This window comes from Neofelis nebulosa, chromosome 11, assembly GCF_028018385.1.
Source record: "Neofelis nebulosa isolate mNeoNeb1 chromosome 11, mNeoNeb1.pri, whole genome shotgun sequence".
Lineage (NCBI taxonomy): Eukaryota > Metazoa > Chordata > Mammalia > Carnivora > Felidae > Neofelis > Neofelis nebulosa.
The window spans coordinates 41,485,232-41,512,867 of record NC_080792.1 but is presented as its reverse complement, the minus strand read 5'-3'; the positions used below and the strand labels follow the sequence as shown (position 1 = coordinate 41,512,867).

Sequence of the window (27,636 nt, the reverse complement as noted above, 5' to 3'; positions counted from 1 at the left end):
CTCTGGCAGATTCATGATTAGCAATAAATTCCAGATCATCAGTCAGCAAAAGTAAAATATCTATTGTGTCCTCCTTTTAGATCAGAACAAGACTTTCACATACAACATATATCTCTGTGTAACTTCCCATACCTGCACAATTTGAAGCACAAAAGGTTCCATAATGATCGATCTTACATTTTTCATCTAGTCTGTATATGTGGTAGAACTAATTTTATGAACACAAAACATTAAATAAGAGACAGTGATAAATTACAAATATTATTTTGTCCTCCTTTTTTTTTTGAAAATGTTCATTTTTTTTTAATGTTTATTTGTTTTTGAAGGAAAGAGACAGAGTGTGAGTGGGGGAGGGGCAGAAAGAGAGGGAGACACAGAATCCGAAGGAGGCTCCAGGCTCTGAGCTGTCAGCACAGAGCCGACGCAGGGCTCGAACCCACAAACTGCAAGATCATGACCTGAGCCGAAGTCGGACGCTTAACCGACTGAGCCACCCAGGTGCCCCTGTCTTCCTTTTTTAAATCACCCAAGGATTTGCAAAGTAAACACAGATTACAAACAAAACCAACTTCTAGGTTTTGAACAAAGCTTATTATTTCATTTTTCTTAAATAGATAGACCTGTGGCAAAAATCAAGTGTAATAAGACCTTAATCATACCACAGATCCAGCATATGGCCCTGTCTGTAGGAGGCAGTCCCCTCTAGCTCTTTTATCCTCATGCCAATGTATTTGCAAGGAGTAGAGTTGAAGTCACTGCTCCCCAACTGGTTTTCTAATCTATCATCTGTCCATTTGTCCAAAACCACAATTTAGTCACATTGACGCTAAAAGTCCTATGGTGTCTTGGTGGCTCAGTCGGTTAAGCGTTCAACTTCGGCTGAGGGTATGATCTCATGGTTTGTGAGTCCCAGTCCCGTGTGGGGCTCTGTGCTGCACTAACAGCACAGAGCCTGCTTCAGATTCTCTGTCTCACTCTCCCTTTGCCCCTCCCCCACTCACACACACTCTCTCTCTCTCTCTCTCTCTCTCTCTCTCTCTCTCTTTCTCTCAAAAGTAAATAAGTAAACATTTTTTAAAAAGGTCCTATGGTGCAAATGCCTGATAAATGATTTTAGTCATTCTCTCGGGTGCTGCTAATCAAATAGTTATTTTCTCATGGAAATTTATCATACTTATAAGTAGATCAGTGTTTTACAGATCAGGTAAAAAGTTGAAAAGAAATCTCACAAAATTACTATTTAAGGCATGGGAAAGTCTAAGAAATCACTTAAAATTAGGGAGAGAAAATTCTCCATAAGATAAGGAACAAGCCCTGTAAGTCCCAGAAGTGTGTCTGAGTGCACATGGAAGGCAGCCTACCCATTCAAAGGCTGCTCCAAGTTCAGTGCTTAACCAAGAGCAGGGATAGTGAGTGACCACATGCATATCATGAACCAAAAGAAATCAAAAGCCACCATGAAATAATTTCTCTCAAAGAACTGGGTGGATTATTTCATACACCTGTGTCTCTGCATATATTTTTCCCTTTACATCCTCTACATTTTTTAGTAATGCCACCCTCGATTTTTACAAGGCTTAATATCTTTATCAATTTTATAGTGTTGGTCTATTCATTTCTACAACAAATACTTACTGCATGCCTAGTCACTGGGCATTCTGATAGGAGAGGGTAGGAACATGATCCCCAAACTCCCAACTTTCTTGGAATATGTAGAGTAGTGGACAGGTACAGATAACAGAGAAGTAAATGGTTAACTTTTCAAAATAACATCAGACACTGAAAAAGTGCTGGGAAGACTCTTACAGAGGAAGATGTAACAATGATGGATTTGACAACCATTGACAAAGGGTGGCCATGGATGCTGACTGAGCTTGGGGATGGGGGACTCGGGTATATCTCACTAAGAAAGAGACAGGGCCAGTGTTTTGAAAATCAGAAGGTTGATGGGATGTCTGCGTGGCTCAGTCGGTTGAGCGTTGGACTTTGGCTCAGGTCATGATTTCACAGCTCATGGGTTCAAGCCCCGTGTTGGCTTCTGTGCTGACAGCTCAGAGCCTGGAGCCTACTTCAGATTCTGTGTCTCCCCCTCTCTCTGCCCTTCTCCCACTCATGCTCTATCTCTCTCTCTCAAAAATGAACATTAAAAATTTTTATTAAAAAAAAGAAAGAAAGAAAGAAAATCAGAAGTTTGAGCTTTCCCAGCAGTGATTCAGTAACCTGAGACCAGGGAGCACTTGAATCCTAGAACAGAGAGCATCAGGGACAGAGATAAAGGACAGAGCTGGGAGAAGGGCAGGGCCAAATCAGATAGAGCCTCTTTGCTATGAAGGCAGTCTAAATTCCATTCTAATGGCCATGGGAAGTTGCCTTGCAAGTTTGAAGCAAGGGAGTGACTCAATCCAATTTGTGGTATTTTTTAATTTTTTTTTTAATTTTTAATTTTGAGAGAGGGGGGCGGACACAGAGAGAAGGAGAGACAGACCATCAGTGCAGAGCCCGATGTGGGGCTCGAACCTGAGCTGAAATCAAGAGTCAGACACTTAACCAACTGTACCACTCAGGCACCCCAATCCAAATTGTGTTTTATAAAGATTGCTTTGGCTATCATGTCATATTTTATTTGGCTCTTGCAAAAAAGTCTGTGATATGGCCCCTAAGCTATTTTACCTTATATACATAATATCAGATTTAAATAAGGTTTATATTTGGTAACTTTTTCAAACTGTAGTACCAATCTTAAGAGAATTGGGGATAACTAGTTAGGAAAGAGCCTTAACGAGAATAAATTTGGTACTCCTAAGGAACATATCTAAAAGCTATACGTTATTGGGGCGCCTGGGTGGCTCAGTTGGTTAAGCGGCTGACTTCGGCTCAGGTCATGATCTCGCGGTCCGTGAGTTCGAGCCCCGCGTCGGGCTCTGTGCTGACAGCTCAGAGCCTGGAGCCTGTTTCGGATTCTGTGTCTCCCTCTCTCTCTGACCCTCCCCCGTTCATGCTCTGTCTCTCTCTGTCTCCAAAATAAATAAACGTTAAAAAAAAAATTTAAAAAAAAAAAGCTATATGTTATACTCCACAATAAACATGTTTGTATAATAGTTTTCAGTAGAGATGCACGTAATCAGTTAACAATAAATAAGCTTCTATGCAAGCAAGAAAGCTTTTCCAACTTGTCTTTAAACGCAAGTGCAATGACATGATTGTCTATGTAGAAAATCGAAAAGAACTGACAAGACAATTCCTGGAACTAATAAGCAATTACAACAAGGTTGCAGGATACGAGGTTAACATACAAAAGCCAAATGCTGTTTAATATACTGGCAATGAACAAGTGGAATTTGAAATTTAAAACACAGTACCATTTAAGTTAATACCCCCCCCCAAATTAAACTGTTAGGTATCAATCTAACAAAATATATACAAGGTATACATGAGAAACTCTAGAAAAATTAGAGAACTATTCCATGTTTAAGAGAGAGAGAAGAGAAGTGGAGGGAAGGGAAAAAATAGAGACAGGTGGGAAGCTGAAGATGAGGAACAAGAATCTTTTAACATGAGACGAGGGCTCACGTGCCTGGCTCACCAACCTTCCGGCATCCACCGAGGCATTCCAGTTAACCTCCCGCTGGAGGACAGTGCTTGACAATCACGTATCAGAGTTTAACGTACAGCACTATCCGTTCTCTGTTTTCCGAACATCTCAATGACCTGAATGGAAGCTACCTACTAAAGTGATATATAAGGCAACCTTCGAAATATTTGATGTCTTTATGTATTCATTGATGTGGAACTCTACCACAATAATCACTGGATGAAAAAAACAAATTACCAAATAGTGTATTATAATTCTCCTTTGGTCAAAAAAAAAAAATATTACAACTTATGTGAGTATGTGTTTTTGGAAGAAAAAAAAAAGCCTGAAAGGAATTCTCCAAATATTAGCAGTGGCAATCTCCAAGTAGTGGGATTTAGTGGGATTTTTACTTGTCCTTACCCTCTTTCCAGAATCATCTAATTTTCTAACACCAAAAAACCTGACTCTCAAGGGACATTATTTAGTATGAAATAAAACATCCTTCACACCCAAATAAAACCATCTTCTATTAAATACTGAACTTCTTTTCTATGTCTAGATATTTTGCTGATATCTAGTAAAAGTACACGTGAGGAAGAAAGTGAATTAAGAAGAAACACGATGCCCTACTGCCAAATTTCTAATATGCATTTTTTCCCTTCCTGGGCTCAGGTGCCATTCCAAATCCCCACCACACACCCATTCCCTCTTATACCCCCGCACACACACACATACCTGCAGATCTGCTCTGCACCCTGTCTACCTGTCCTAGTCTCTCTCCAGTCTCTCCCTGTTTCACTCTGTTCCCTGACTCACCGGAGTTCACAATAGTACCTTATCATCTCCCTGAATCTCCAGTCAGCCTTGGTAACAATCCCCAACCAGAGGACAGCCCTAACATTCCTTCTCTTCCTGCTCCTAGGCTGTCAAGTTCTACTTTATTTTTTTTTAACGTTTATTTATTTTTGAGACAGAGAGAGACCGAGCATGAATGGGGGAGGGTCAGAGAGAGAGGGAGACACAGAATCTGAAACAGGCTCCAGGCTCTGAGCGGTCAGCACAGGGCCCGACGCGGGGCTCGAACCCACGGACCACAAGATCATGACCTGAGCTGAAGTCGGACGCTTAACCGACTGAGCCACCCAGGCACCCCATGTCAAGTTCTACTTTAAAAAAGGCTCAAAACTGGGGCGCCTGGGTGGCTCAGTCGGTTGAGCATCCGACTTCGGCTCAGGTCATGATGTTGCAGTCCATGAGTTCAAGCCCCTGCATCAGGCTCTGTGCTGACAGCTCAGAGCCTGGAGCCTGCTTCGGATTCTGTGTCTCCCTCTCTCTCTCTGCCCCTCCCCCGCTCATGCTCTGTCTCCCTCACTCTCAAAAATGAATAAATGCTAAAAAAAAAAAAAATTAAAAAAAAAAAAGGCTCAAAACAGATGGCCTGCACATCATATTCTTGCTTCCTCATCTCAGTTGGTCTTCAAACTCTTCATCAACTACAGACTAATAGTTGCTTGCCTCTGTTTCTAGCCTTCTGTGCTCAAGTGTTCTCTAACATTTATGGCATGAGTTGGCTTCCTGTCACTTTCCTTCACCCTTCCCAATTCTTCTCACTACAACCCCACAAAATTGTGGAACAGGTATGTGCATAATTTTCCTCTAATTATGCCTCAAAATGATTTCTCTCTTCATTGAATTCTTCTGATCTTTCGTATCAAAGGAAAAACAATCTACCTCATTACCAAGTCTCTTTTATTCACATTTTGATCCAGCCATTCCTATTCTCTTCTAATCACAATTGTAACTGTTCCTTGATTTCTTTCCTCTCCCTTTCTCCTTTTTCCTCCTATCACTTTTTCTCCACAGCCCCCTTCTCCTCTGCCTTTAGATCATATATTTGGTCATGATTTCCCAACATTAAAAAAATATGCCTTGAGGTGGCTCAGTCAGTTAAGCATCCAACTCTTGATTTCAGCTCAGGTCATGATCTCTTGGTTCATGGGATCGAGCCTGCATTGGGCTCTGCGCTAACAGCTGACAGCGCAGATCCTGTTTGGGATTCTCTCTCTCCTTCTCTCTCTGCCCCTCCTCCTCCTCCTCCTCCTTCTCTCTCTCTCTCTCTCTCTCTCTCTCTCGGTCTCTCAAAATAAATAAACTTAAAAAATATATCTTGATCTAATTAACCCCTCAAACTATATCTTACCTCCCACATTTCTTTTATTTCCTAACTGGAAGTGTAATCTACAATTACTATGTCCACTTTCTCAATAACTCATTCCTTGACTCCCATGATTTGGCATATGTCACCAGCAAAAGTTAGCAATGACCCATGACCTTCTCGGTTCCCATTCTCCTTCACCTTTCTATGCACATTAACCATCAAATATTCCCTCTTTGTCTAACCTCTTATCGTTCCGCTCCAGAGATTCTGTTTCCCCTCTTGTTACTTGTCCACCTGCTTATCCAATGTCTCCTTTCTGAACTCAGCTTCCTCATCAACCCACCACAACCACCACAATCACCACCACTTTGTAGCATTCTGACACCGAGAGAATCCGCTCTGCACCCACAGCCTGGTCCCCTGATTCTCTATTCCCTTGGGCTCTTGGAGCCCTCTGCTTTTAGACTTCTTCTTTCTGTACCCTGCACAGATATGCACATTTCCCATAAGATTCTGTTCCTTGCCTACTTCACTTACCTTACACCATTGCATGTAATAGCCTCGTTTCCTTTAACTTCAAATAACACTCGTGTTTGGATAAATTCTACTTCTTTAGCTTTTCTATCTATCTCAAATTTTAGAATCACATTAAAAATTTACAAAAATAAAACGAACATCAGACACCCTCTCACTGCAGTGACATTCTCCTGCTGAATTTTCTGTTTCTATGACTAGCACTCCAATTGTCTGTGAAAGCCAAGCTTACACCATCTGACCTTTCCCCTCCTGGCATCCCATGGTCCATAAGCCCTACCAGTTCTTTGGGAATGTTTCTATCTTCTCTCCTTTCCAGTGCCACTTCAACACTGATGTTGGTGTTCTAAGTATGCCTTACCTCAGCAATTGCTAACTCCTACATGTCTTGACTTCAAGTGCTTTTCCTTTACATTCCACACTTTGTATTGATGCTGTGTATTACATACACTACTTTTGTCACTCTTACTCTCTTATCCAATGAGGTTCAAACTCCTTAATCTGCTACATAAAGCACTTCATGATATGTCTCCAAACTGAGATTCCAAATCTTGTTTCCCATGTGTCCTTACTACTACTTTCCAGCTAATAATATTATTTATCATTTCTGGAACATCCAAAAGTGCCCTGTGTTCATGTTTTACTCTGGCTGAAATTTTCCTTTTTATCAATTCTTCTTATCAAAGCAGCTTCATCCTTGAGAGCCCTTTCAGTCCCTAGTCTCCTACAAGTCCTTACCAAAATTCACTTCGATCACTTGAGTTGTCTGCTATACCCATCCATCAAGCCCATCAGTGCCTCCATTAAAGCATATATCCTAACCTGTCTTGCTGTAATTATGTGTTTTGTCTTCCCTAAAAGTGTAAAAGCCTTTGGAGGGCAAAGAGCCTGTATTATTCATTTTGTATTACCCATGCTTATTCTATATTATTAACAAAATGTGGATTTAAGAAATGAATTAACAAAAGAAGATTGTCAATGGTTTTATGACAGTTTCCTTTAAATTATGCACTTTTTGCTAATGTTGTACCTTCTATAACAGGTGGTGCTAGAAGTAAACAGCGAATTTATTGTTGAGGTAATGTATATTAAAACTGTTTTCTCAATTTAAATTGAAAGAAAAATGGAATTTTGTAATGCATCGTATATCGAAAATCAGAATATTGAAATCATAATCACTTAGTAAAAGGTAAGAGAAAGAACCTCTGCCAAACCAAAATAGCAATGGCAAACCCATACTTCTAAATATCCATGTTTTCAGGCATAGTTTGTAACAACTCAATGTCATAGTAACTCCTACTTTTCAAACTGTATTAGTAGTTTATTCATACATTTCTCAACTTAAAGAAGCACAGTAATACATTAGAATGAGAAGAAGATTTTTAGACAGTTACACCATTAAGAAAGATAACCAATGGTCAATTTCCTCCTTTCAGCAAGGGAAAGATATAAATATCTATCTATATCTATCTATATATCTATATATCTATATATCTATATCTCAATAGAACAACAGAGAATCCAGTGCCATTAAGAGTGGGACTCAGGAAATAAAGTCCTCGATCTCTGGGAGGGCTTTATTTTCTTACAGTAATTAAACTTTCATCATGATCAATCTCAAATCATTGAAGAAAATAAAATTACTTTTCTAATCTCTGTTGATGAAGAGATCTCTGGTACATTTCAGGAAGTTGTATCAAAATGGGGGGAAAGTGTACGTGCTTTGGTTCTTGAAAGGATAAGCTCCATTCACAGGGAACGTTTCCTTCCCCAAAGTGGTAATTAAATGAAGCATTAGCTTCAACAAACATCACGATCATTTAGGCCTCAATAAGTATATTAGGAGTCACTTAAAAATTTATTTATATTTATATATAAATGCATACATTTATGCATGTATACAAATATGTTTATGCATGTAGTAACATTTCTAAACTCTTCAATACTTTAAAATTCTTAGACTTCCTCCAACAATAGTAACATAAGACGACAAAGAGAAAAACATATAGCAAGCAGGGATAAATATGGACAACATTGAGAAGACACGTAGTTATCCATGGGATTATTGCAAGTACCATCAATTCAGTTAAAATATTCTTCTAATCCTACAATAATATATTTGGATGCTTAGCCAGAGTGATGTCCTTACCAAAAGAAAAGAAAAATCCCTTCCCTCTTTTAGGTGACCATACCCATCAGCACAATTTTCCTTTTGCATAGGATGAACTCAACGGAACACCAGCAATCTTTTAAACTCTGGAGATCAGAAAGCCTGGTCAGAGCCCAAAGAGGGGTAGGAAAGATTGAAAAAAAAAAAAGAAAGAAAGAAAAAAACACAACAAATTATCCAATATATCACAGTATGAGCACGACACATAGCTAATGAAATTTGTTTCACTAGAATCATATAGTTACAAGTGAGATAATTCCAAAAGAAGTAGGTAGGCAAGTGACCAGGCTACACCCACCAAGGGTTTTGAATTAGTGAACACTTTCTTTGTTCCTCAAATTCAATACCTTTGCTTCTTCTGGGTGCACCTTACAATGTTGAATAAATGTCCTTACTAAGTAAAACTGTCCTAACACTGTATAAAATGTGAACTATTTTTGCATAAGGTGAAAGAATTAGACGTTGAAAATGGCACTACAAAATGGCAGACGGTCAGAAGACAAAAGCGGGAGTGGATCAAGTTTGCTGCTGCCTGTCGAGAAGGAGAGGACAACTCCAAGAGGAATCCGATTGCCAGAGTAAGTGAGGAAATGAACAGGAGTATGCGGTGCTGATAACACATGATTTGCAGGGCAGGAAAGCCCTCAGACATTTCGGGGATTTGCAGCCTTCACTACTCCAAAGTGACTTAGGAAGAGGGGTGACAGGTAGTCATTTGCTCATGTTGCTGAGGCACTGTTTTGAATATTACCTTGTGGGAACTGATACAGAGCAGAGAGTCTTCGAGTGATCCTAGAAGAGAAACCTGGATCTCCAGTACAACTGGGCTTTATCTGTTCATTTGTGTCCTGCTTATCGGTCACAGGTACATGTTATAGAAAATTTATGCATGTAGTAATAATCTTCCGGCTATCCCTCCCCCAGATCAAAGGTTTACAGTATTGATTAATTCTCTCCAAGAAAGGAAAGAAGGGAAGTATCAAAAGTTCCCACTAGATTCCTATATCCAGAATTAGGAGAGTCTTAAAAAGTATTCCAAATAATGGTAATTAAAAAGGAAGGAGAATGAAGGGAAGAAACTGTACTAAATTGATCCAAGAAGGATGGGATCCACATTAGCAGTTTCACTAGGTCTTGGGAAGGGGCATCTTGGTCTTGCCCCACTAGTGAAACAGCAGAGCAGTCAACCAGAATTCTCTCCTTACAGCTTTACATTTATACATTGTTTGCATGTTTATATGAAGTTTTACCTATCTATAGTAAGCATCAGCAGTGAGTGATATTACAGATACAACCTCCACTCAAGAAGACATTATTCTCTGTCAGTGGAGTATTCTGATTTTTGGAAATTTTTGGAAAGATTTAAATTGTTATTGTTTGCTTTCAACTCACAGTTATAGCTTTATGTTACTTCACTGTATGGCATATTCTTTTCTTTTTATTTGCATTCGGGGATTTCCTGGATTTTCATCCAGATAAATAAGATCTCTGGATTAGAGTGGAGCTACTCCAAGTTGTGTTTCCAGTTGTCTTTATTTAATTGTGGGTATTCGGTAACAAATCTTAGTATTTTACCGAACGTTCTCATCTTTGGTATACAGGTGAGATTCCAAAATTTAAACTATCTTTGTTCAAATTTATGAGCAATAGATATAAAACTATTAAAACAAAACTTACGTGGCAGAATATTTGCCATAAACTCTATTTGGCAGATGAGCGATATGGTAGGTTTCAATTCATAAAATTATTCCCAGTATCTCAAAACACTGTATTTCTCTTGTGGTTTTCTTAAGTTATCTATAATTTTGATTAAATCTCTAAAGTCTAGTCAGGGTACATATCAATATAACACGATCCTTCAATGAGTACTAAAGATGGAGATTTCTTCTGTCAAACTCTTTATATGCAAAGAAAATCAGAGAATTGAACAATGTACCATTAATAATAGCAAATCTCCCATCAAGCATGTATGTGCCTTATGCCAGGCATCGGGGTGTGGTGTATATATGTTACCTCATACAATCCCCACAACAAACTTAGGATGTAAGTGGTATTATCCCATTATAAGCTGGTGCTTGGCAAAGTTAAGTGAATTTTCCAAGGTCACACAGGCCTAAATCATGGTGCCTTGTTTGAATCCAAAGCCCATCTGGCTACAAAGCTATTCCCTTCTCATTCTATTACACGCCACGGTTCATTATCTACTTTAAATAAGATCACAATCCTAACCATTTTCCTCATAGATCCGATCAGACTGTGAAGCGAACCAGAAGATTACATACCGCATCTCTGGGGTAGGAATTGATCGACCACCTTACGGAGTGTTCACCATTAATCCTCGGACTGGGGAAATTAACATCACTTCAGTGGTGGACAGAGAGATAACCCCACTTTTCTTGGTAAGTCACAGTAGTGTTTTAACTTATGCATATTATTTTTCTTCCCTATTTAAAACACAGTAAAGCTGAAGCCAAACAAAGGGACCAAAGCAATGAAAAGAGTATGAAAACATAAGTTTATAGTTCAAGAGTGTTATATAGATATGCCATCAAATGTCTTGATAATGTTTAAATTAATAAACTTTAATCTGTCTGAATTCACTAAGCAAATTGTTTCTTTGCATATTTCCTGAAATAGTTTTGATCATGTTACTTAATTTCCTTTGATAGAAAGAGACAGTTTTTCCCTCAACTCTCCACAGATCTATTGCCGGGCTCTGAATTCACGGGGTGAAGACTTAGAAAGACCTCTTGAGCTTAGAGTCAAAGTTATGGACATAAATGATAACCCTCCAGTTTTTACCCAAAATGTGTACACAGCCAGCATTGAAGAAAACAGTGATGCAAGTAAGTGGGTGACACTACTTCTCCGCATTATTATCACGTCGATTTCTCTTGCTCAAAAGCTGTAGGAGACTGACACACAGGTAATTTAAAGATCAGAAAAAGTCAAACTTGTATTTTGAATAAGCCCCACAAGTTCTAACTTAAAACTGACCTAGAAAAAAAAACATATCTAAAATGCTACATATCCTCTTGTTTGTTTGTGGAGGATCCTTGTACATGTCATTTAGCAGGAGCTTAGCGCCTTCCTTAAAGATTATTACTGGTTCATGATTAACTTAAACCAAATGAGTTAACTGAAAAAGAAACCACGGATGCTTTCCATGCATGGAAAAGGTCTCTGTGCTGATCTATCCCTCAAATTGTGAGCTGAAGCGCATCAGAGAGTGACGGAGGGTGCATCTCTGACGGTAGCCATCAGGTCGCTCACAAAGGGTAATCTCTGGTTCTTCACAGTCTACACGGCAAGCCACATTACATTCTCTCTCTCTCTTTTTTTTTTTTTTTCACTTTTTCCATCCTGTTTAATTCCATCTCCAGCTCCAATACTTTCTTCTCCTTCTTTCTATCCCTTCTCCTGAATGTCTTTCCTTTCTATGTTTTTCCTATGTTGGTACTTTCCTTTATTCTCCCCTCCCTTGCCTTCTGACCCTTGCTTTCCCCAATCCTCTAATATTCCTTTTTCTTTCATATCTATGTCTGCACGTGTATCTCCTAATTAAATTTGAAAAAGGGAATATAAAAAAGGAATTTCAGAAAGAAAGACATAAAGAAAGCAAACTAGAGGTACTAATGGACAGTCAAAGAAAGAAGGATGGAGAAGTTTGGAGGAAAAGAAGAAAGAGGCAAGAAGTACTGGAGGAGAGAAAGAAGAGGTAAAAAGGCAGGAGTCAAGAGGGGGTGTCTGGAGAACTTCTTCAGAGTCCCCAAAAGAATGATGTTGAAAATAAGAAACACAAAATGTTTTATAGCATAGCAGAAGAGGACATACAGAAGCAAAGTGAAGGTTTTGCCCCAGAGGGTCTCCAAAGCCCATCATTGTTTCGTCACTAACATACTTCAGCATAACTTGGTTAAGGGAGGAAAGGTGAAGCCCGCTCCAAACCGACACCCAAGTCCACGTCTACGTCCACGTCCACTTGGTGGCTGATTAGCAGTTTTATTAATGCTCCCTCAAGTGAGGAGAGTGAACCACAGGGCCAGGGCATATTTTCATAGACTATGAAGTCCATGAAACCTGGCTTTTTTATTCAAGGGGTCCCTGGTTCTCTGTACTAGTTTTTCACTTTGAAAACTGGCTGGGAAGCAGAAAAACATCAGGGACCAGCCAGCTCTGGAAAATCTGTCCTAGGGGCTAATGTCCTTGGGGATTGTCTAGGATGCTTGCTCTTTGTTCCTATAAATAATCAACTTTTTGTATTCCTGTGGACAAATCTTCTTTTCAATAGTTATGTCTTCTTGACTATTCAGTAAAGTGCTATCATCCTCCAAGGCAACCAATAATAATTATCCATTTTCTGGATGAATAAAAATAAAAATATAGGTGATCAATTAATAATCTTAACATTGAATTTAATTAAGCTATAATCTTTCTATTTTTTAAGTTTATTTATTTATTTTGAGAGACACAGAGTCAGTGGGGGAGGGGCAGAAAGAAAGGGAGAGAAAAAATCCCAAGGCTCCACATTGTCAGCACGGAGCCCAATCTGGGACTCAAACCCACAAACTGTGATATCATGACCTGAGCTGAAATCAAGAGTCAAATGCTTAACTGACTGAGACACCCAGGTGCCCCAAGCTATAATCTTTCTTACTTAAGCATTTTAAATTAATGTCACAAGACCACTGTAAACACAAATTGACAAAATTGGTTTTTCAGATTTATGATAAAGGCTATGGAACTTCTTTTTCATACGTTAACAATTACTCTAGTTTGCTCCTGATTTACCATTTAGTCACTTAAGGAGTGTAAGTACTTTATATACTAAAGGATTTTATACAGCAAACCGCCATTCCATTATTTTTACAATTAGTGGTGTAGTTTGAAATTATGGTAATGCATTCTTGTGGAAAACTAAAACAGAAAATTCAGGGAAGGCCAACCACTCTTTCTTCCTATGCCTGATGATTTGCTGAACTGATCCCAGCAGAGTCCCAAACATTCTCCACCTCCATTTTCATTTCTAGACACACTGGTTGTAAAGTTAAGTGCCACAGATGCAGACGAAGACAATCATCTGAATTCTAAAATAGCCTATAAGATCATCTCTCAAGAGCCAGCAGGGGCACCAATGTTCATCCTGAACAGGTACACTGGAGAAGTCCGCACGATGTCCAGTTTCCTTGACAGAGAGGTAAAGCCTTCTATAAATGAATGATAAGAAATAAAGAACTCAATTTTCAAAAGGCAAAGATGAAATGATCCAAGTATGCCTTTCCTCCAGTGTAAAGGAGGGAAGGAAAGATAATCTAACCATGACTTTTGAATGAAAATTATAAGAAGAAAAAAATTATATTAAAATACTACATAAAATTATAAAAGGAAATTAGGGGAACAATTTCAGAATGTGTCGTGTTTCATTCAACACGTTGTCTAAGGCTTACAATTCTTTTTCATTTTAAGCAACACAGTATGTATAATCTTGTGGTAAGGGGCTCAGATCGAGACGGAGCTGCAGATGGACTGTCTTCTGAGTGCGACTGTAGAATCAAGGTTTTAGATGTCAACGATAACTTCCCCACTTTGGAGAAAACTTCTGTAAGTTGTTATTTTTATAATCCTTTTCCCCTAAGTGTCAGTAACTGATTTGCTTTCCTGCTAGTTTGTGAGCCTGGTTCTGTTACGTGTGTGGATGGACTCAGCTTTGCTGTGTAAACCTTGGAACTTATTAAGTATAATAATAATATACCTCATACAGTCAATAATATTGTACTCACGTTGTATGGTGACAGATGGTAACTAGACTTATTATGGTGATCATGTCACATTATATATAGACATGGATTTACTATGTTGTATGCCAAACGAAAATGATACTGTATCTCAATCGTATTTCATTACAAAATAGTAATACACCTTAATAGTGCATGCTTGCCTTTGAGTCACTATTCTGTATAACCTGCATCTATGAAAGCAGCAGACCAACTCCTCCATACTCTCTACTTAAAGAAATGTGGGATTTTATTAACCTGATGCTGGGAATCATGTAACAATATCGATGTATCTCTATAGGCCTGATGTTTGCTGAATTAATTCTACAGGAGTCCCAAACATTTCCCACTTTCATCTTCATTTTAGGCACAAAGAAGCATAACATTGAAAATAGCAAAGCCAAATCTGGCTCGCCACCTATTTTGGTTAAAAAAAAAAATGTTTTATCGGACCGCAACTTGACTCATCCCTTTATATGCTGTCTGCGGCTGCTTTGATCTTACAGCAGCGGAGGTGACTAGTTGTAGCTGAACTCTCTGGCCCACAAAGCCTAAGATATTGTCATCTGACCCCTCACAGGAAAAGGAGGGACTAACTTACGGAAAATTAAAAATAAGCAAGGAAAATAAAATAAAGTGCCAGTTTGACCTTGACTTCACACACAGCACAAGAAAATCAGTTTTATTATCTTACATTCCTATTCTTATATTTCTAATTGAAATGTGTGGCTTTTAATAATGGTGCAAAAATTATTGACGTAGTTTGTTGTTAGTATCTTAAGTGATAATTATGTATTAGTAAATATCTTTCCTCCTTTGAAACTTTATTGATTATAAAATTGATCCATGTCTTTTCAGTACTCAGCAAGTATTGAAGAGAATTGTCTAAATTCAGAGCTGATACGATTACAGGCAATTGATCTTGATGAAGAAGGCACCGATAATTGGCTGGCAAAATATTTAATTCTCTCCGGAAATGATGGGAATTGGTTCGATATTCAAACAGACCCACGAACCAATGAGGGCATTTTGAAAGTCGTCAAGGTACAGTTTGGGACCTGCAGTATTTTCTTCTTTTTTTAAAGTTTATTTAGTTATTTTGAGGTGGGGTGGAGCAGAGAGACACAGGAGAGAGAGAATCCCAAGCAGGCTTCATGCTGCCAGCATGAACTCCACAGGGGTCTGATTCCACCAATCGTGAGATCAAGAGTCAGATGTTAACTAACTGAGCCACCCAGGCGCCCCTGCAATATTTTCTTCTAAAGAAGTTTTAATTTCCTCTTCCAGACAGAATCTTGCTACCAAAAAAACACTCCATAACCTTGAATACTACTTATGTGACTAGTGCCCTAAGTTAGCTCACTATGTCGGTCTGAGCCTTCCAGCTCAGCAACACGCTCTTTGTTACCAAGAGAAGTAAGAATTAAGGAGGCTGTTTTGTTCTCACAGTGCCCAATATCTAGTTAAGAAAACAAGGCATGTACTCCTGAATTAGATAATAAGACGAGTTAAAAACAAAGAAGTGCTTGTACAGATGTTATAATGTTAAACACAATTAATGGCCGAAAGGGTGAAACATGAAATAATTTCTAAGAGGTGAGGTCTTTCTGAGTTGGGTTTGTCTGAAAAGGTTTCATGCAGAGAAGACGGTGTAAGCAAGACCTTACAACTGAGATTGCTAATGTGAGAGCTGAAATGAGCAAACAAGTTGAGGGGAGGAAAAGGAAAGCATGCTCAGGACACCACGAGCAATTTGGGGGGCTGTATCAGATGTTCATGGAGGGAAACAATGAGATGCAAGAGCGGAGATGATGATTAGAGTTGGGTCTGCTGAGAACCTTGAATACTGGAATGTAGGGCTTGACTTTTTCCTACCGATTAATTTTTCTTAAACTACTTTATGATTTATGGAGCAATAAATCTAATCTGTCTTACGGACAGCAATAAAATCTAAAACTACAAATAAGAAACAACTAAAACTAAAAACCAATAAGATTTAAATTAACATTGATGTGATCGGGGAACTTAATTTTTTCCTTCAGCAAAATCAGTACAAACAACATAAACAGAACTCATAGTTATGAAAGTATATACTGATAGACACATGCACACATTTAATTTGGTACATAGTGACCTATAATTATTTCATTCCGTTACTAGTTTTCCTTATTCCATTTGCCGTATATCAGGAAGCCATTTAGCCTCCCTCCAATGCAAACATATCATTTCTCTATACAGTCCTTCTGTTCTGTTTGCAATTTTCTAGAGCAACTGAAGTATTACTACTTTACCACAAAACACTAGCACTGAAATCATGCAGTGTATTAATTTATGAGGTTGTAATCAAAATTATGGAAAATGTCTATGTATACTTTCTAAGATTGTCATTCAAATGAACCCACAAAATTTCAAAATTTCTTAAGAGAACACAAGGACTCGAAGAATATACCAGAGCTTTCCTGTTTGAGAAACATTGCTTGAGGCCATAGGTCAGCAGACTATAGCCCATGGGCTATAGTCGCTTTTTGCACATAAAATGTTATTAAAAAACAACCACACTCATTCATTCATTCACTATTTTCTATGGCTGTTTCCACACTCCAATGGCTGAGTTGAACGTTTAAGACAAAAACTGTATATGACCTCCAAAGCCTAAACTGTTTACTCTCTGCTCTCAACCAAAAATCTTTATTAATCCCTACTTATAGGCCAAGAAAAGTTTTGGGATTTTTTTCAATAGCAGTCACACTATGAGCTCAACTCTGGAAAGAATAAAATTAAAAAAATAATTATTGTATTAATTGAGTCCTAAGGTAATAAGAACCTGATTTAAGACAATAGCAGTAAAAATGGAAATGAGGGAACAAGAAAAACAGCCATTGCCAAATTAACATAGATAAGGAAAAGAGAGACAAAAGGTCACTTACCATCTTATCAAATTCTGAATATTTAGTCAAGTTTGTTTTCAGGGATAGAATTTGTTCAACCTTGCATCTCAGTTAAAAATCAAGATCTAGACATGTCAGATAATTCTTACCCATCTTCTTACCATCTTAATCATTGACTTAGCTTCTTATCTTATAGCATGTCACTGTTCTTTGCTTTTGGTCTGTCTCTGAAACTACTAGAAGACATAGTAAGAGCTTTGCATATAAACAACTTGATCTAAATATCTTTCCATTCCTAGCATCCGGCCCAGTGTTCAGAAGATAGTAGAAACTCACAAAAAATTGAGGATGGTGAGGCTCTCACCCAAATGCGAGTCACCAAGCTTGACTGTATAATTCATAATTTCTAAAAAATTATAAAACTGAAAAAGAAGACATGTTCAGAATGCGGGCAATGCACTATTACTTACGTAATGTGTCTTCTGTGAGAGCTAAAAGGTTTTGGGTTTCTTAAATATACTCAGTTCATCACACACACACACACACACACACACACACACACACACACACACACAACTATGGGAAATTCAAGTTCATGAAAAATTGGTCAAGACAGTATTAGATGTTATGCAGTGTCTATCTTTCTTTCCTGGATGATAACTTCTCAAGTCCATTAAAGAAAGCAGAAGGGCACCTGGGTGACTCAGTCGGTTCAGCGTCTGACTTCAGCTTAGGTCATGATCTCACAGTTTGTGAGCTTGAGCCCAGCGTCAGGCTCCGTGCTAACAGCTCAGAACCTGGAGCCTGCTTCAGATTCTGTGTCTGCCTCTATCTCTGCCCCTCCCCACAGCTCCCACTCTGTCTCTCTCTCTCTCAAAAATAAATTAACATTAAAAAATAATTTTAAAAAAAGAAAGCAGGAAAAGTATGTTTAAAAACATCAAAATAATATGGAAAGGCTAATTAAAATGATATTTAAAGCCTCAGTATGTATTTCAGGACTTAGCCACAACTATGTATTTAGAGAACATATGTGTCGAGTTCCAGAATTTGGCATTTGGAACAAGGTCACTAATGTCCTGTACCCTCTCCATTTTCACTCAAGCTGCTATTTAACCTCATGGAAACTGGCCTCTTAGTCATGGGCTTTTGACTGAGCTTTCTATAACCCTTTTCTTAGTCTAAGGATTGAGAACTGCTATGTGCTAGAGATATGAAGGTGACTAAGACATGGTCCTTGTTCTCAAGGAACTTGTAGTTTAACAAGAGAAAATCTTTAAGAAGGTAAAAAAAATCTCTCTTGTCAATAATAACTTCTTTTCACTATTTATCAATACATGTATACAGAAATACTAACAAATAATATGTGTGTGTGTGTGTGTGTGTATACACATTCACTTCAACACTGAGAAGACAAGCAAAATATTACAATTGGAATTCTAACAAAGAAATATTGCTTCTCTATTTTTATAATAATTTTAATTAATGTTTATTAAGCAGTCACTAAACACCAGCTAGTCAGTCATACTGTGTATACAGAGGTTTTAAAACCGTCACAACTCTGGGAGAAAAATATTTTGATTCTTTTTTTATAGAAAGTGAAACAAAATCAAAAGAGGAAAACTAACTTGCCTTAAGTTCAACCAGGTGGCAAATGACAAAAACAAGATCCAACCAGAGCTCTCTGATTCCAAAGTCATACTTAACTGCCCCCTCCATGCCTCCCCGTGTAATCCGGGGCCAGTCAAACAAGTTTGAAGCAAGAACTAGTACCTTCAGACATCTCCCTCTGTTCACCTCTGTGCCCCTTCCCAACTGCATGTGCCCTGCTCATGTCGTCCAGACACATTTCCACCAGAAAATGTCAATTCCTAGAGAGGAGAACATACACACCCTGGCAGATATTTAACAATTCCCTCATGGGGAATTGCCATGGAAAAACTGCCTGTTTTGTATACACACTGCTGATCTACCTTTTTCCATACTTAATTCTAAAATGAACCAGCCTCCCCTCTGAGAAATAGCAGGGTCATGTTGACCTAAACCAAAACCAAAACCAAACATACAAAATTGCATGGGAGACTCTAACAGCTTAACTTCTTTGGGGCGCCTGGGTGGCTCAGTCAGTTGAGCGTCCAACTTCGGCTCAGGTCATGACCTCATGGTCCGTGGGTTCGAGCCGCATCGGACTCTGTGCTGACAGCTCGGAGCCTGGAGCCTGCTTCGGATTCTGTGTCTCCCTCTCTCTGCCCCTCCCCAACTCATGCTCTGTCTCTCTCTCTCTCTGTCAAAAATAAATAAACATTTAAAAAATTTAAATTTTAAAAATTAAAAATTTTTTTTAAATAGCAAAAAAACCTGCCAGAAGCCAAATCTATTTCTGGATGGGTCATCTTCATTCTGAGCCCCTCCTGAGCCCTCTGTAGACTCTCTAAGACTAGCTCCACCCTTTTAACACATATCAGCATATCCTTTATGAGTATTCTTCAGTCAGGTCTTCAACCACAGAAACTTGATTCGTTCCAGCCTCTCTCTTCTAACTCCAAGCAGAGACTCGTAGTTGTTTTTATTGCTTTTTGCACAACCCTGACCTCTGCACAATCGCAAAACTCTTGATAAAAGATCCCATTTGCAAAGAATATTAGAGAGGCTTTCTGTCTTTCCTCTGCTTTTTCTTCCTTACTGGAGGGAAGATTAGCCCCCCAACCAATTTCCTCACACCATATTCTGTGAACATCTGTAATTGACACAACATTTTACACATATTAATATTCTCACCCACCCTCTATTCAAAAGGGAGAGAAATATTCTAACAAAGAGCATATACGTATGTATGCACCAAAAACTCCAAGAGATTTCTCTACCTGAAAAAAAGAATCTCAGATTTTTCATTTGTTTAAAGACAGTGTGGAATTCTAGAAAATAAAAACTGAGTTGTAGAAGACAGGTCTCTTCTGGTTGAAAATCTATTTTTGAGAACACCATTCATAGTCAGCTCTGTGCTAGGCATTGTGTGGACCCAGGAGGGGACAGATGTACAGAAGACTCAAAATCCCAAAACTGAAGGATTTGAGCTGAAATGTAAGTAAATCATACTGAGCCAGTCCCAAATAAGGACCTAACTGAATTCCTGTGACTATTTCCATCTTATTAGCTCTTGTGAAGAAATTAACTAAAATTTACTGAGAAAGTATTTATGATGTCATAGAATTTCCTTGAGAAGCAGAGATTTACCTCAGGGTCTTATTGATGGCATTGTTATGTCAACTACTGTTGTTGGCAAATGTGATAGAAGGGATGCTACGTTATCTTCCGGAACACTTCTAAACAGTCTTTGTCCAGGACTCCCTTTTTCACAACTGCTTTTTCACTTGTTGTATAAGAGGGAACTCTTCCAACTGAAAATCCATTTTTTAGTACACAATTCACAGTCAGCTTTATGCTGAATTGTTGGTGGTGACTTTTCATGTCACCACATCAATCATTCGGGATCAAAAGATTCCATTCACCTTTTATTCAAACAACCCATTTTAAAGGTGACTTTTCTCTGGGAAAGCTATTTGCTTATTTGAATGTGCCCTGTGAAGAAATCTTCTTGTCCACCAGACCCAGCACAATTAAATTATAGTTTAGGGCTGCATATAATAATCATGAATTCTCCTTTAGAAGTTGTTTGCCTCATTTTTTTTAAATTACATGTTCAACTATACTAATAAAGCTCCCTTATTCTGCTGATTTCAAGAGCTTCTTAGATGTGAATTCTACAAAGAAAACCTGGGTCCTATTTATTCATTTGCCAGTTGTGAACATTTTTTTATTTCATTCTAAGTTTATTTTTCATTTTTCTCATTTGGAAAGAAATCATTTTTGACTTCAGGGTTTTTATATAAGAAGTCTGAGTCCAACCTAAGTCACAGGTCCAAATGACCTGTGTAGGTATAAATGACCTATATACCTGCTTATGCCAATAGATAAAGGGAATAACATGTCTGAAGTGTCCAATGCAGTAATTAATAAAGTTTTATCAATTCAAAATCTGAATAACATAACTCCTGGAATTCACTCTAGCATGTTGCTTTCTTATCATGGCTACTTATTCTACCAAAAGAGAGCTCTTTTGTCTTTTCAGAGTTTTTTACTTTCTATCATTTCAGATGCTGGATTATGAACAAATGCCTAATATTCATCTTAGTATTGGAGTTAAAAACCAAGCTGAATTTCACCACTCAGTTGCTTCTCAATTCCGAATGCACTCAATCCCTGTGAGAATTCAGGTTGTTAATGTGAGAGAAGGACCCACATTTCATCCAAATTCCATGACCTTCAGTATTCGAGAAGGAATAAAAGGAAATTCCTTATTGAATTATGTGCTTGGCACATATACAGCTATAGATATGGACACGGGGAATCCTGCAACAAATGTCAGGTACCACAAATACTGTGCTCATATCAAAGTGGTAAAATGTGGTTTTGTCCAGTGTTAGTTCATATAGAATGTACTAGTGTATGTGGGTTGAAATACGTCTTGAGTTTTGCAATATGGGCTCCAAAAGGTTAGAATGGTAATTGTGTACAGGGAGCAACTATAAGGTCAAAGAACTACTAGGAGATTCTGACTCCCTGAGTCTCTCTGATCTTTTTGTGGCCAGTTGTTACCACCCTGGCCCCAGGCTGAGTAAGCCATTTTGTAAACTATAAGACCTCATAAAAGATGAGTCACTGCTTGTTTCCTTAAAACCTGTTATCTAATGACTCTGGGACTAATTTCAACCACCAGCTTAAGAGGAAGAAAAAAGATAATAGAAACTAAAACACAGGTGTTTCAGAAATTTGATGAGTATAAACTCAGAACTGGAGAAGTAGAAAGGTAGGCATTAGAGGCACTAGGTACACAGATTATACATGAATTAGATCTATACAAGATATTCTGGAAAATGACTAGTGAAATATGTAAGTGTATTCTCCTTCCTTGTCTCTCTTCTTTCCTCCTCCTAATATTTTTGGAGTCAACAGTCTATTGATTTGTAAATTACTATGATATTAACAATTTGATTACTTAATAGGTTAACAAATAGATAGACAACAAAAATTATGAAGTCTATCAGTATGGGATAGAGAAAAAGGATGTGAGAAATAAGTGCCTTGGACACTTGAAATTGTACCTGGTACAGAGGCCAGATCTTCTTTCAATAAGGTCGAGCATTTTGAATACATTATATTATTACATTATATTATATTATTTATATAATACTAAAACCCATAACAGGCCAACAGCGAGGTACCCTAAAACTAATACACCTTAAAATCTAGGAAAAACGAAGGGCACCACATGTAAAAATGAATAAAGTATATTCCCTCAGTAGATATTGCTACAATAAACAAACCTGAAAGAGACTCATACATTTTACTAACAATTATATTAAGAGCTAGAAGAGTAAGAATTATGAAATTTTAAAACTCTGTTGTGAACCTGTGTATTAATATGTTCAACACTAAAATTTTATTGATATATATACATTTTATAAACCAAGGCAATTATCACTGTAAAACATACAAACACTATATTTAAGTTTAACGCATTGCATGTGACTTAAAATCATTAACTTTCACATAAGCAAATGATGAACTTATTTATTCAAAAACAGGTATATCATAGGACATGATGCAGGCAGCTGGTTAAAAGTAGATTCAAGGACTGGTGAGCTACAATTGTCTAGGGAATTTGATAAGAAGTCAAAATATATTACCAATGGGATATACACAGCAGAGATCCTGGCTGTAGATGGTAAGAAAATTTATTTTCAATATTTCAATAAAATTATTATTATTCCATTAAATACAAATAATTCTAATATTTACACTAGATTGACTCAAATAACATATTTAGTGTGTCTGCAAGACTTACAGAGAGTTCTAAATACCTTAGATCAAGAACTGAATTCAGTCCACCCATACCATAATTTACATTTAAGCATAATTTATTTTACCTACTTCCAAAAAAGAGCAGTATGTGGCTTACAGCAGAAAGCATAAAAGTTTAAGTCTATAAATAAAATTCAATTTCTGCTTCTGGCCTCATTTCTTGAGACGCTTCATCCAACTTTCAGAGTATGTTAGGAATGTTTACGTAAAGGAAGCACTACAAGGTGTATGCAAAGTTCATTTGGGAATGACCTAGGAGAAAGTCAGTGTCCCAGAGTATAGTTATTTTAGAACCACTAAAACTGAGCTACAATGAGAGGCCTGTGTAAGTGCTGCTTGAGTAGACATGTCCAAAGTAAGATGTTAAAGCACAAGATTATTCCAAATATAAGAGCCAAATTAAAAGTCATAAGAGCAGATGCACTGAAGTAACTTGTAACTGAGCTGCTTCTCACGGGAAAAGCTATTAAGCATTCCTTTTTGGTGATAGCAACAGGAGTTTATTTATTTACCAACAGTTAATCATTCTCTGAACAGTGCCTAGGAAACCAGCTACTACAGAACAAAACAGAAAAAGGTCAGTAACTAGAAAAGAAGAGAGAAAATAGGTGTTCTAGATATACACCTAATAGAAGATAGATACTGTAGGTTTGCATTGTTTATGTCTGAGCTCTACAGTAGCCAAAGAAAAAGATAAATGGGCAGTAAAAGCTTTTAAAAGAAACCGTGATAATCCCCAAGTCATTATAGTCCGTACATTCTGGTCTTCATTCTGTGTCACTTCTAACACCTGCGTCAGTTATAGAAATATTACAGTCTTATTTGTTATCAGCATACTAGAAAGCCACTTCCTTAAAAGGACTCTAACCATGTTGATCACAGCCTATCTTTGCATGTTGGTCATATGTGAATATCTTCAAAAACTATAATAAAAATTAGTCATCAAGTGATAAAGAGGGAGAAAAAAACTATCAAAATGTATCAACAGAAAACTAAAACAAGGGCTATTGTTTACTTGCCTAAGCAGAGTATCTGCATAGGCACAAGCCATCCAGATGGAAAAGTGAACTAAAAGTCCAGATTCAAATTTCTTGCTCTTCTGCCCTTCTAATAAACTATATTGACCCAAAATTTGTTTTGAATGGGTGAGGGAAAAAAACCTCATAGATTTATATTTGTTTTCAGAAGTGCCATTTCAGAGAGAAATAGCATCTAATGGATGGAATTAAAATAAATAGTAAAACAGAAAGAAAAAGCATACAGACAATTCTTTAATTTCAATTGTGGTTATTTTCCTACAAATACAGAAATCAATAAGCATCCTGAATGGAAGGCTCTAGACTGGACTGGGAGTCTTGTTTATGGGGACAGCATAAGACTAGAAACTGTAAGCCTGTTTTGAAGGACATTTAATTTTGCATCTTGGGATGTGTAGGTGTTGGCTGAATGAAATGGAGGTGAAAAACATTTTGGGAAGAATGAATAGAATGCACAAGAGTCCTGGGTTAGGAAGAAATATGTTTCAAGAATTAAAAAGAAACCAGTGTGGCTGGAAGGTAGTGAGCAAAGACAAGAGTGGCTTCAGGTCATTGAAGTACGCAGGAACCCATCATGCACCACTTCAGGAGTCATTCATGCTATTCCTCTATGTTGTGGCATCATCATAGAATATAAGAAAGGATTTTCTCCCTGACACCATTTACCCCAATACTCATGATGCTTTGCTATTTCAGATGGCTCTGGGAAAACAGCAACAGGAACCATATGTATCGAAGTTCCTGATGTTCATGATTACTGTCCAGTCATTTCTGCTGAAAGTAAATACATCTGCATTGCCTCTCCATCGATCCTTATCTCTGTTTATGATCATTCTTATGGGGCTCCCTTTACCTTCTGTGTGGCTGATCAGCCACCAGGGACAGCTGACTTATGGGATATCAGATCAATAAATGGTAAGTGGAATCCAAACTTGCTCAAACTTTAAGACCAAAAGCAAAAACAATTACCAAATAATTAGGCAAGTTATGTAATACTTTCTATCTCTGTTTCTAAGATTCTTGCCATATTCATATTAAATGAGAAAATCTTTCATATTCATACTTAGGATATTTGGAAAAATTTTAAACTGAAATAAAAGTAAACATGTTTTATCAATACTGCAATTACAAATATTAGTATGTAAATAATCAGTTTATTTGCCATTTTATATGGTGTGCTAAACCAATATTTGAACAGTTTGAAATAGAGTCCTTCACTAACTCACCATATGTCGTAATTCCCTACGCTAAATTATTTCAGACAAATCACTTAAAAGTTTCTGCAACTCAAGTATTCCATAGATACAATTACATATTTTCTAATATCATAAGATCAATGCACATAAGTTCAATGAATTTTTTTCTAGAAATAATGATGAGCTCAGACTCTTTGTAAAGGTAAAAATTTAAATCCGAATTGCTCAATATGAGAAGAATGGTTAAGCAAACAGTAGTACATATATATTATTAAGGTGTAGTACACACGGAATTAAAATTAGAATTATGGGAGAATTGGGGTGCCTGGGTGGCTCAGTTGGTTAAGTGTCTGACTTCAGCTCAGGTCATGATCTCACGGTTTTTGAGCTCAAGCTCCGCGTTCGGCTCCGTGCTGACAGCTCAGAGCCTGGAGCCTGCTTCGGATTCTGGTGTGCGTGTCTCTCTCTCTGCCCTTTCCCCACTCATCCTCTGTCTCTCTCTGTCTCAAAAATAAGCATTAAAAACAATTTTTTTAAAAAAGACAAAACTTAAAAAAATAAAAAATTTGCAAATTAAAAAAAAAAAAGAATTATGTGAGAATTTAGATACAAGGAAATACATAAACCAAAGTACTTAAAGAGTAAAGATACCCAAGTAATATGTATGTTTGTGCTAACTGTTGCTATGTAAAAATAAATGCCTGAAATTGATTTTTAAAATGAAAGTAAATTTCAGAGAAGATAACGTTTTACATACCTTAGGTTCTATTTCCCTGAGATGTTAAATATACATAGAAATGAAATGCTATTAAGAGGACCTCATTTGGGCTACAATAGCTCCCTAATCTCATATTCATTTGAGGCAACAGTTAAAGATTTTTAGAGGGGTCAGTCCTCAGAGAGGAAACACTTCCTATCTCCCGAGGCCACTAAGCTTTTCCATTCGTAGAATGGAGAAACCCTAAAATGATGCCAGAAAACAGACCACCATTAAGCACTTAGTCAAAAGAGGAAATTAGGCAACTTGTTTCCATAATAAAACCTTTTGGCTCTTTTCCACAAAATCATTTCAATATTTTAAAAAGTTAAGCACATTAAAGTAACCCCATTAAAAATCAAGACAACTTTTGGCAAGGACGTGGAGAAAGAGGATCTCTTTTGCATTGTTGGTGGGAATGCAAGCTGGTGCAGCCACTCTGGAAAATGGTATGGAGGGTCCTCAAAAAAATAAAAATAAAACTACCCTATGACCCAGCAACTGCACTACTAGGCATTTATCCAAGGGATACAGGTGTGCTGTTTCGAAGGGACACATGCACCCCCATGTTTATGGCAGCACTATCAACAATAGCCAAAGTAGGGAAAGAGCCCAAATGTCCATCGATGGATGAATGGAAAAAGAAGATGTGGTGTATATATATATATATATATATATATATATATATATATACACAATGGAGTATTACTGGGCAATCAAAAAGAATGAAATCTTGCCATTTGCAACTATGTGGATGGAACTGGAGGGTATTATGCTAAGTGAAATTGTCAGAGAAAGACAGAAATCATATGACTTCATTCATATGAGGACTTTAAGAGATAAAACAGATGAGCATAAGGGAAGGGAAACAAAAATAATATAAAAACAGGGAAGGGGACAAAACAGAAGAGACTCATAAATATGGAGAACAAACGGAGGGTTGCTGGAGCATGGCAGGAGGGGGGATGGGCTAAATGGGTAAGGGGCACTAAGGAATCTACTCCTAAAATTATTGCTTCACTATATTCTAACTAATTTGGATGTAAATTTTAAAAAATAAAAAATAAAGTTTAAAAAAAAAAGAAACAAAAATCAAGACAACTTTGAATTCACCCTTCCTATGAAGTCCAATATGAAGTAAATAACTATGAAGTAAATAACAAGTACTAACCACTTTTTCCTCATTAAGATCCTAGATATTATGAGTAAAAATATAAGAAAAAAAAGGTTCTATGTGGAGGTTTGTAAAGGTATTCAAATTATATAATAGATTTGCCAGTAAAAAATATAATCACATTGGAGAGAATATTCTCAGAGTCCTGTTTCAATGTTGGTGTTAAAGAAAGGAATAAACTTTCACTTAATGTGCTATGGCATCACCTCATTCAACTCTTTGTGCATAGGCTATATTTTGGTAGACATAGCTGGCTTATCATATAGCTAAATGAAATTAATAAATAATAATACCTATAATTATTGCATGTTATGGATTAATCAATTAATATTCATGATTTAGGTGTACACTTAATCATTTCTAAGCCCTCCTTGGGTTGATAAATAAATTTCAACCTATGTTTTAAACAATAGTTTCTATACAAATTGATAGGCAATGGTAACAAAGAATCA

At 37.4% G+C, this 27,636-nt stretch overlaps 2 protein-coding genes across 3 annotated transcripts in view; one reads left to right on the top strand and one right to left on the bottom strand.

Moving 5' to 3' along the window:
* The window catches only part of DSC1 (desmocollin 1), a 352,925-nt gene that overhangs the window by 236,784 nt on the left and 88,505 nt on the right, over positions 1–27,636 (bottom strand). The gene's annotated exons all lie outside the window — the stretch shown is intronic.
* DSG4 (desmoglein 4) overlaps positions 1–27,636 on the top strand; it is a 47,081-nt gene that overhangs the window by 7,947 nt on the left and 11,498 nt on the right. The window contains exons 2-11 of the mRNA XM_058692434.1: positions 7,309–7,344; positions 8,883–9,014; positions 10,680–10,835; positions 11,138–11,282; positions 13,467–13,633; positions 13,903–14,037; positions 15,069–15,254; positions 21,253–21,524; positions 22,744–22,883; positions 24,754–24,972. Of these exons, the coding sequence (XP_058548417.1) occupies positions 7,309–7,344; positions 8,883–9,014; positions 10,680–10,835; positions 11,138–11,282; positions 13,467–13,633; positions 13,903–14,037; positions 15,069–15,254; positions 21,253–21,524; positions 22,744–22,883; positions 24,754–24,972 (1,588 nt within the window). The remainder of the gene's footprint in view (positions 1–7,308; positions 7,345–8,882; positions 9,015–10,679; positions 10,836–11,137; positions 11,283–13,466; positions 13,634–13,902; positions 14,038–15,068; positions 15,255–21,252; positions 21,525–22,743; positions 22,884–24,753; positions 24,973–27,636) is intronic.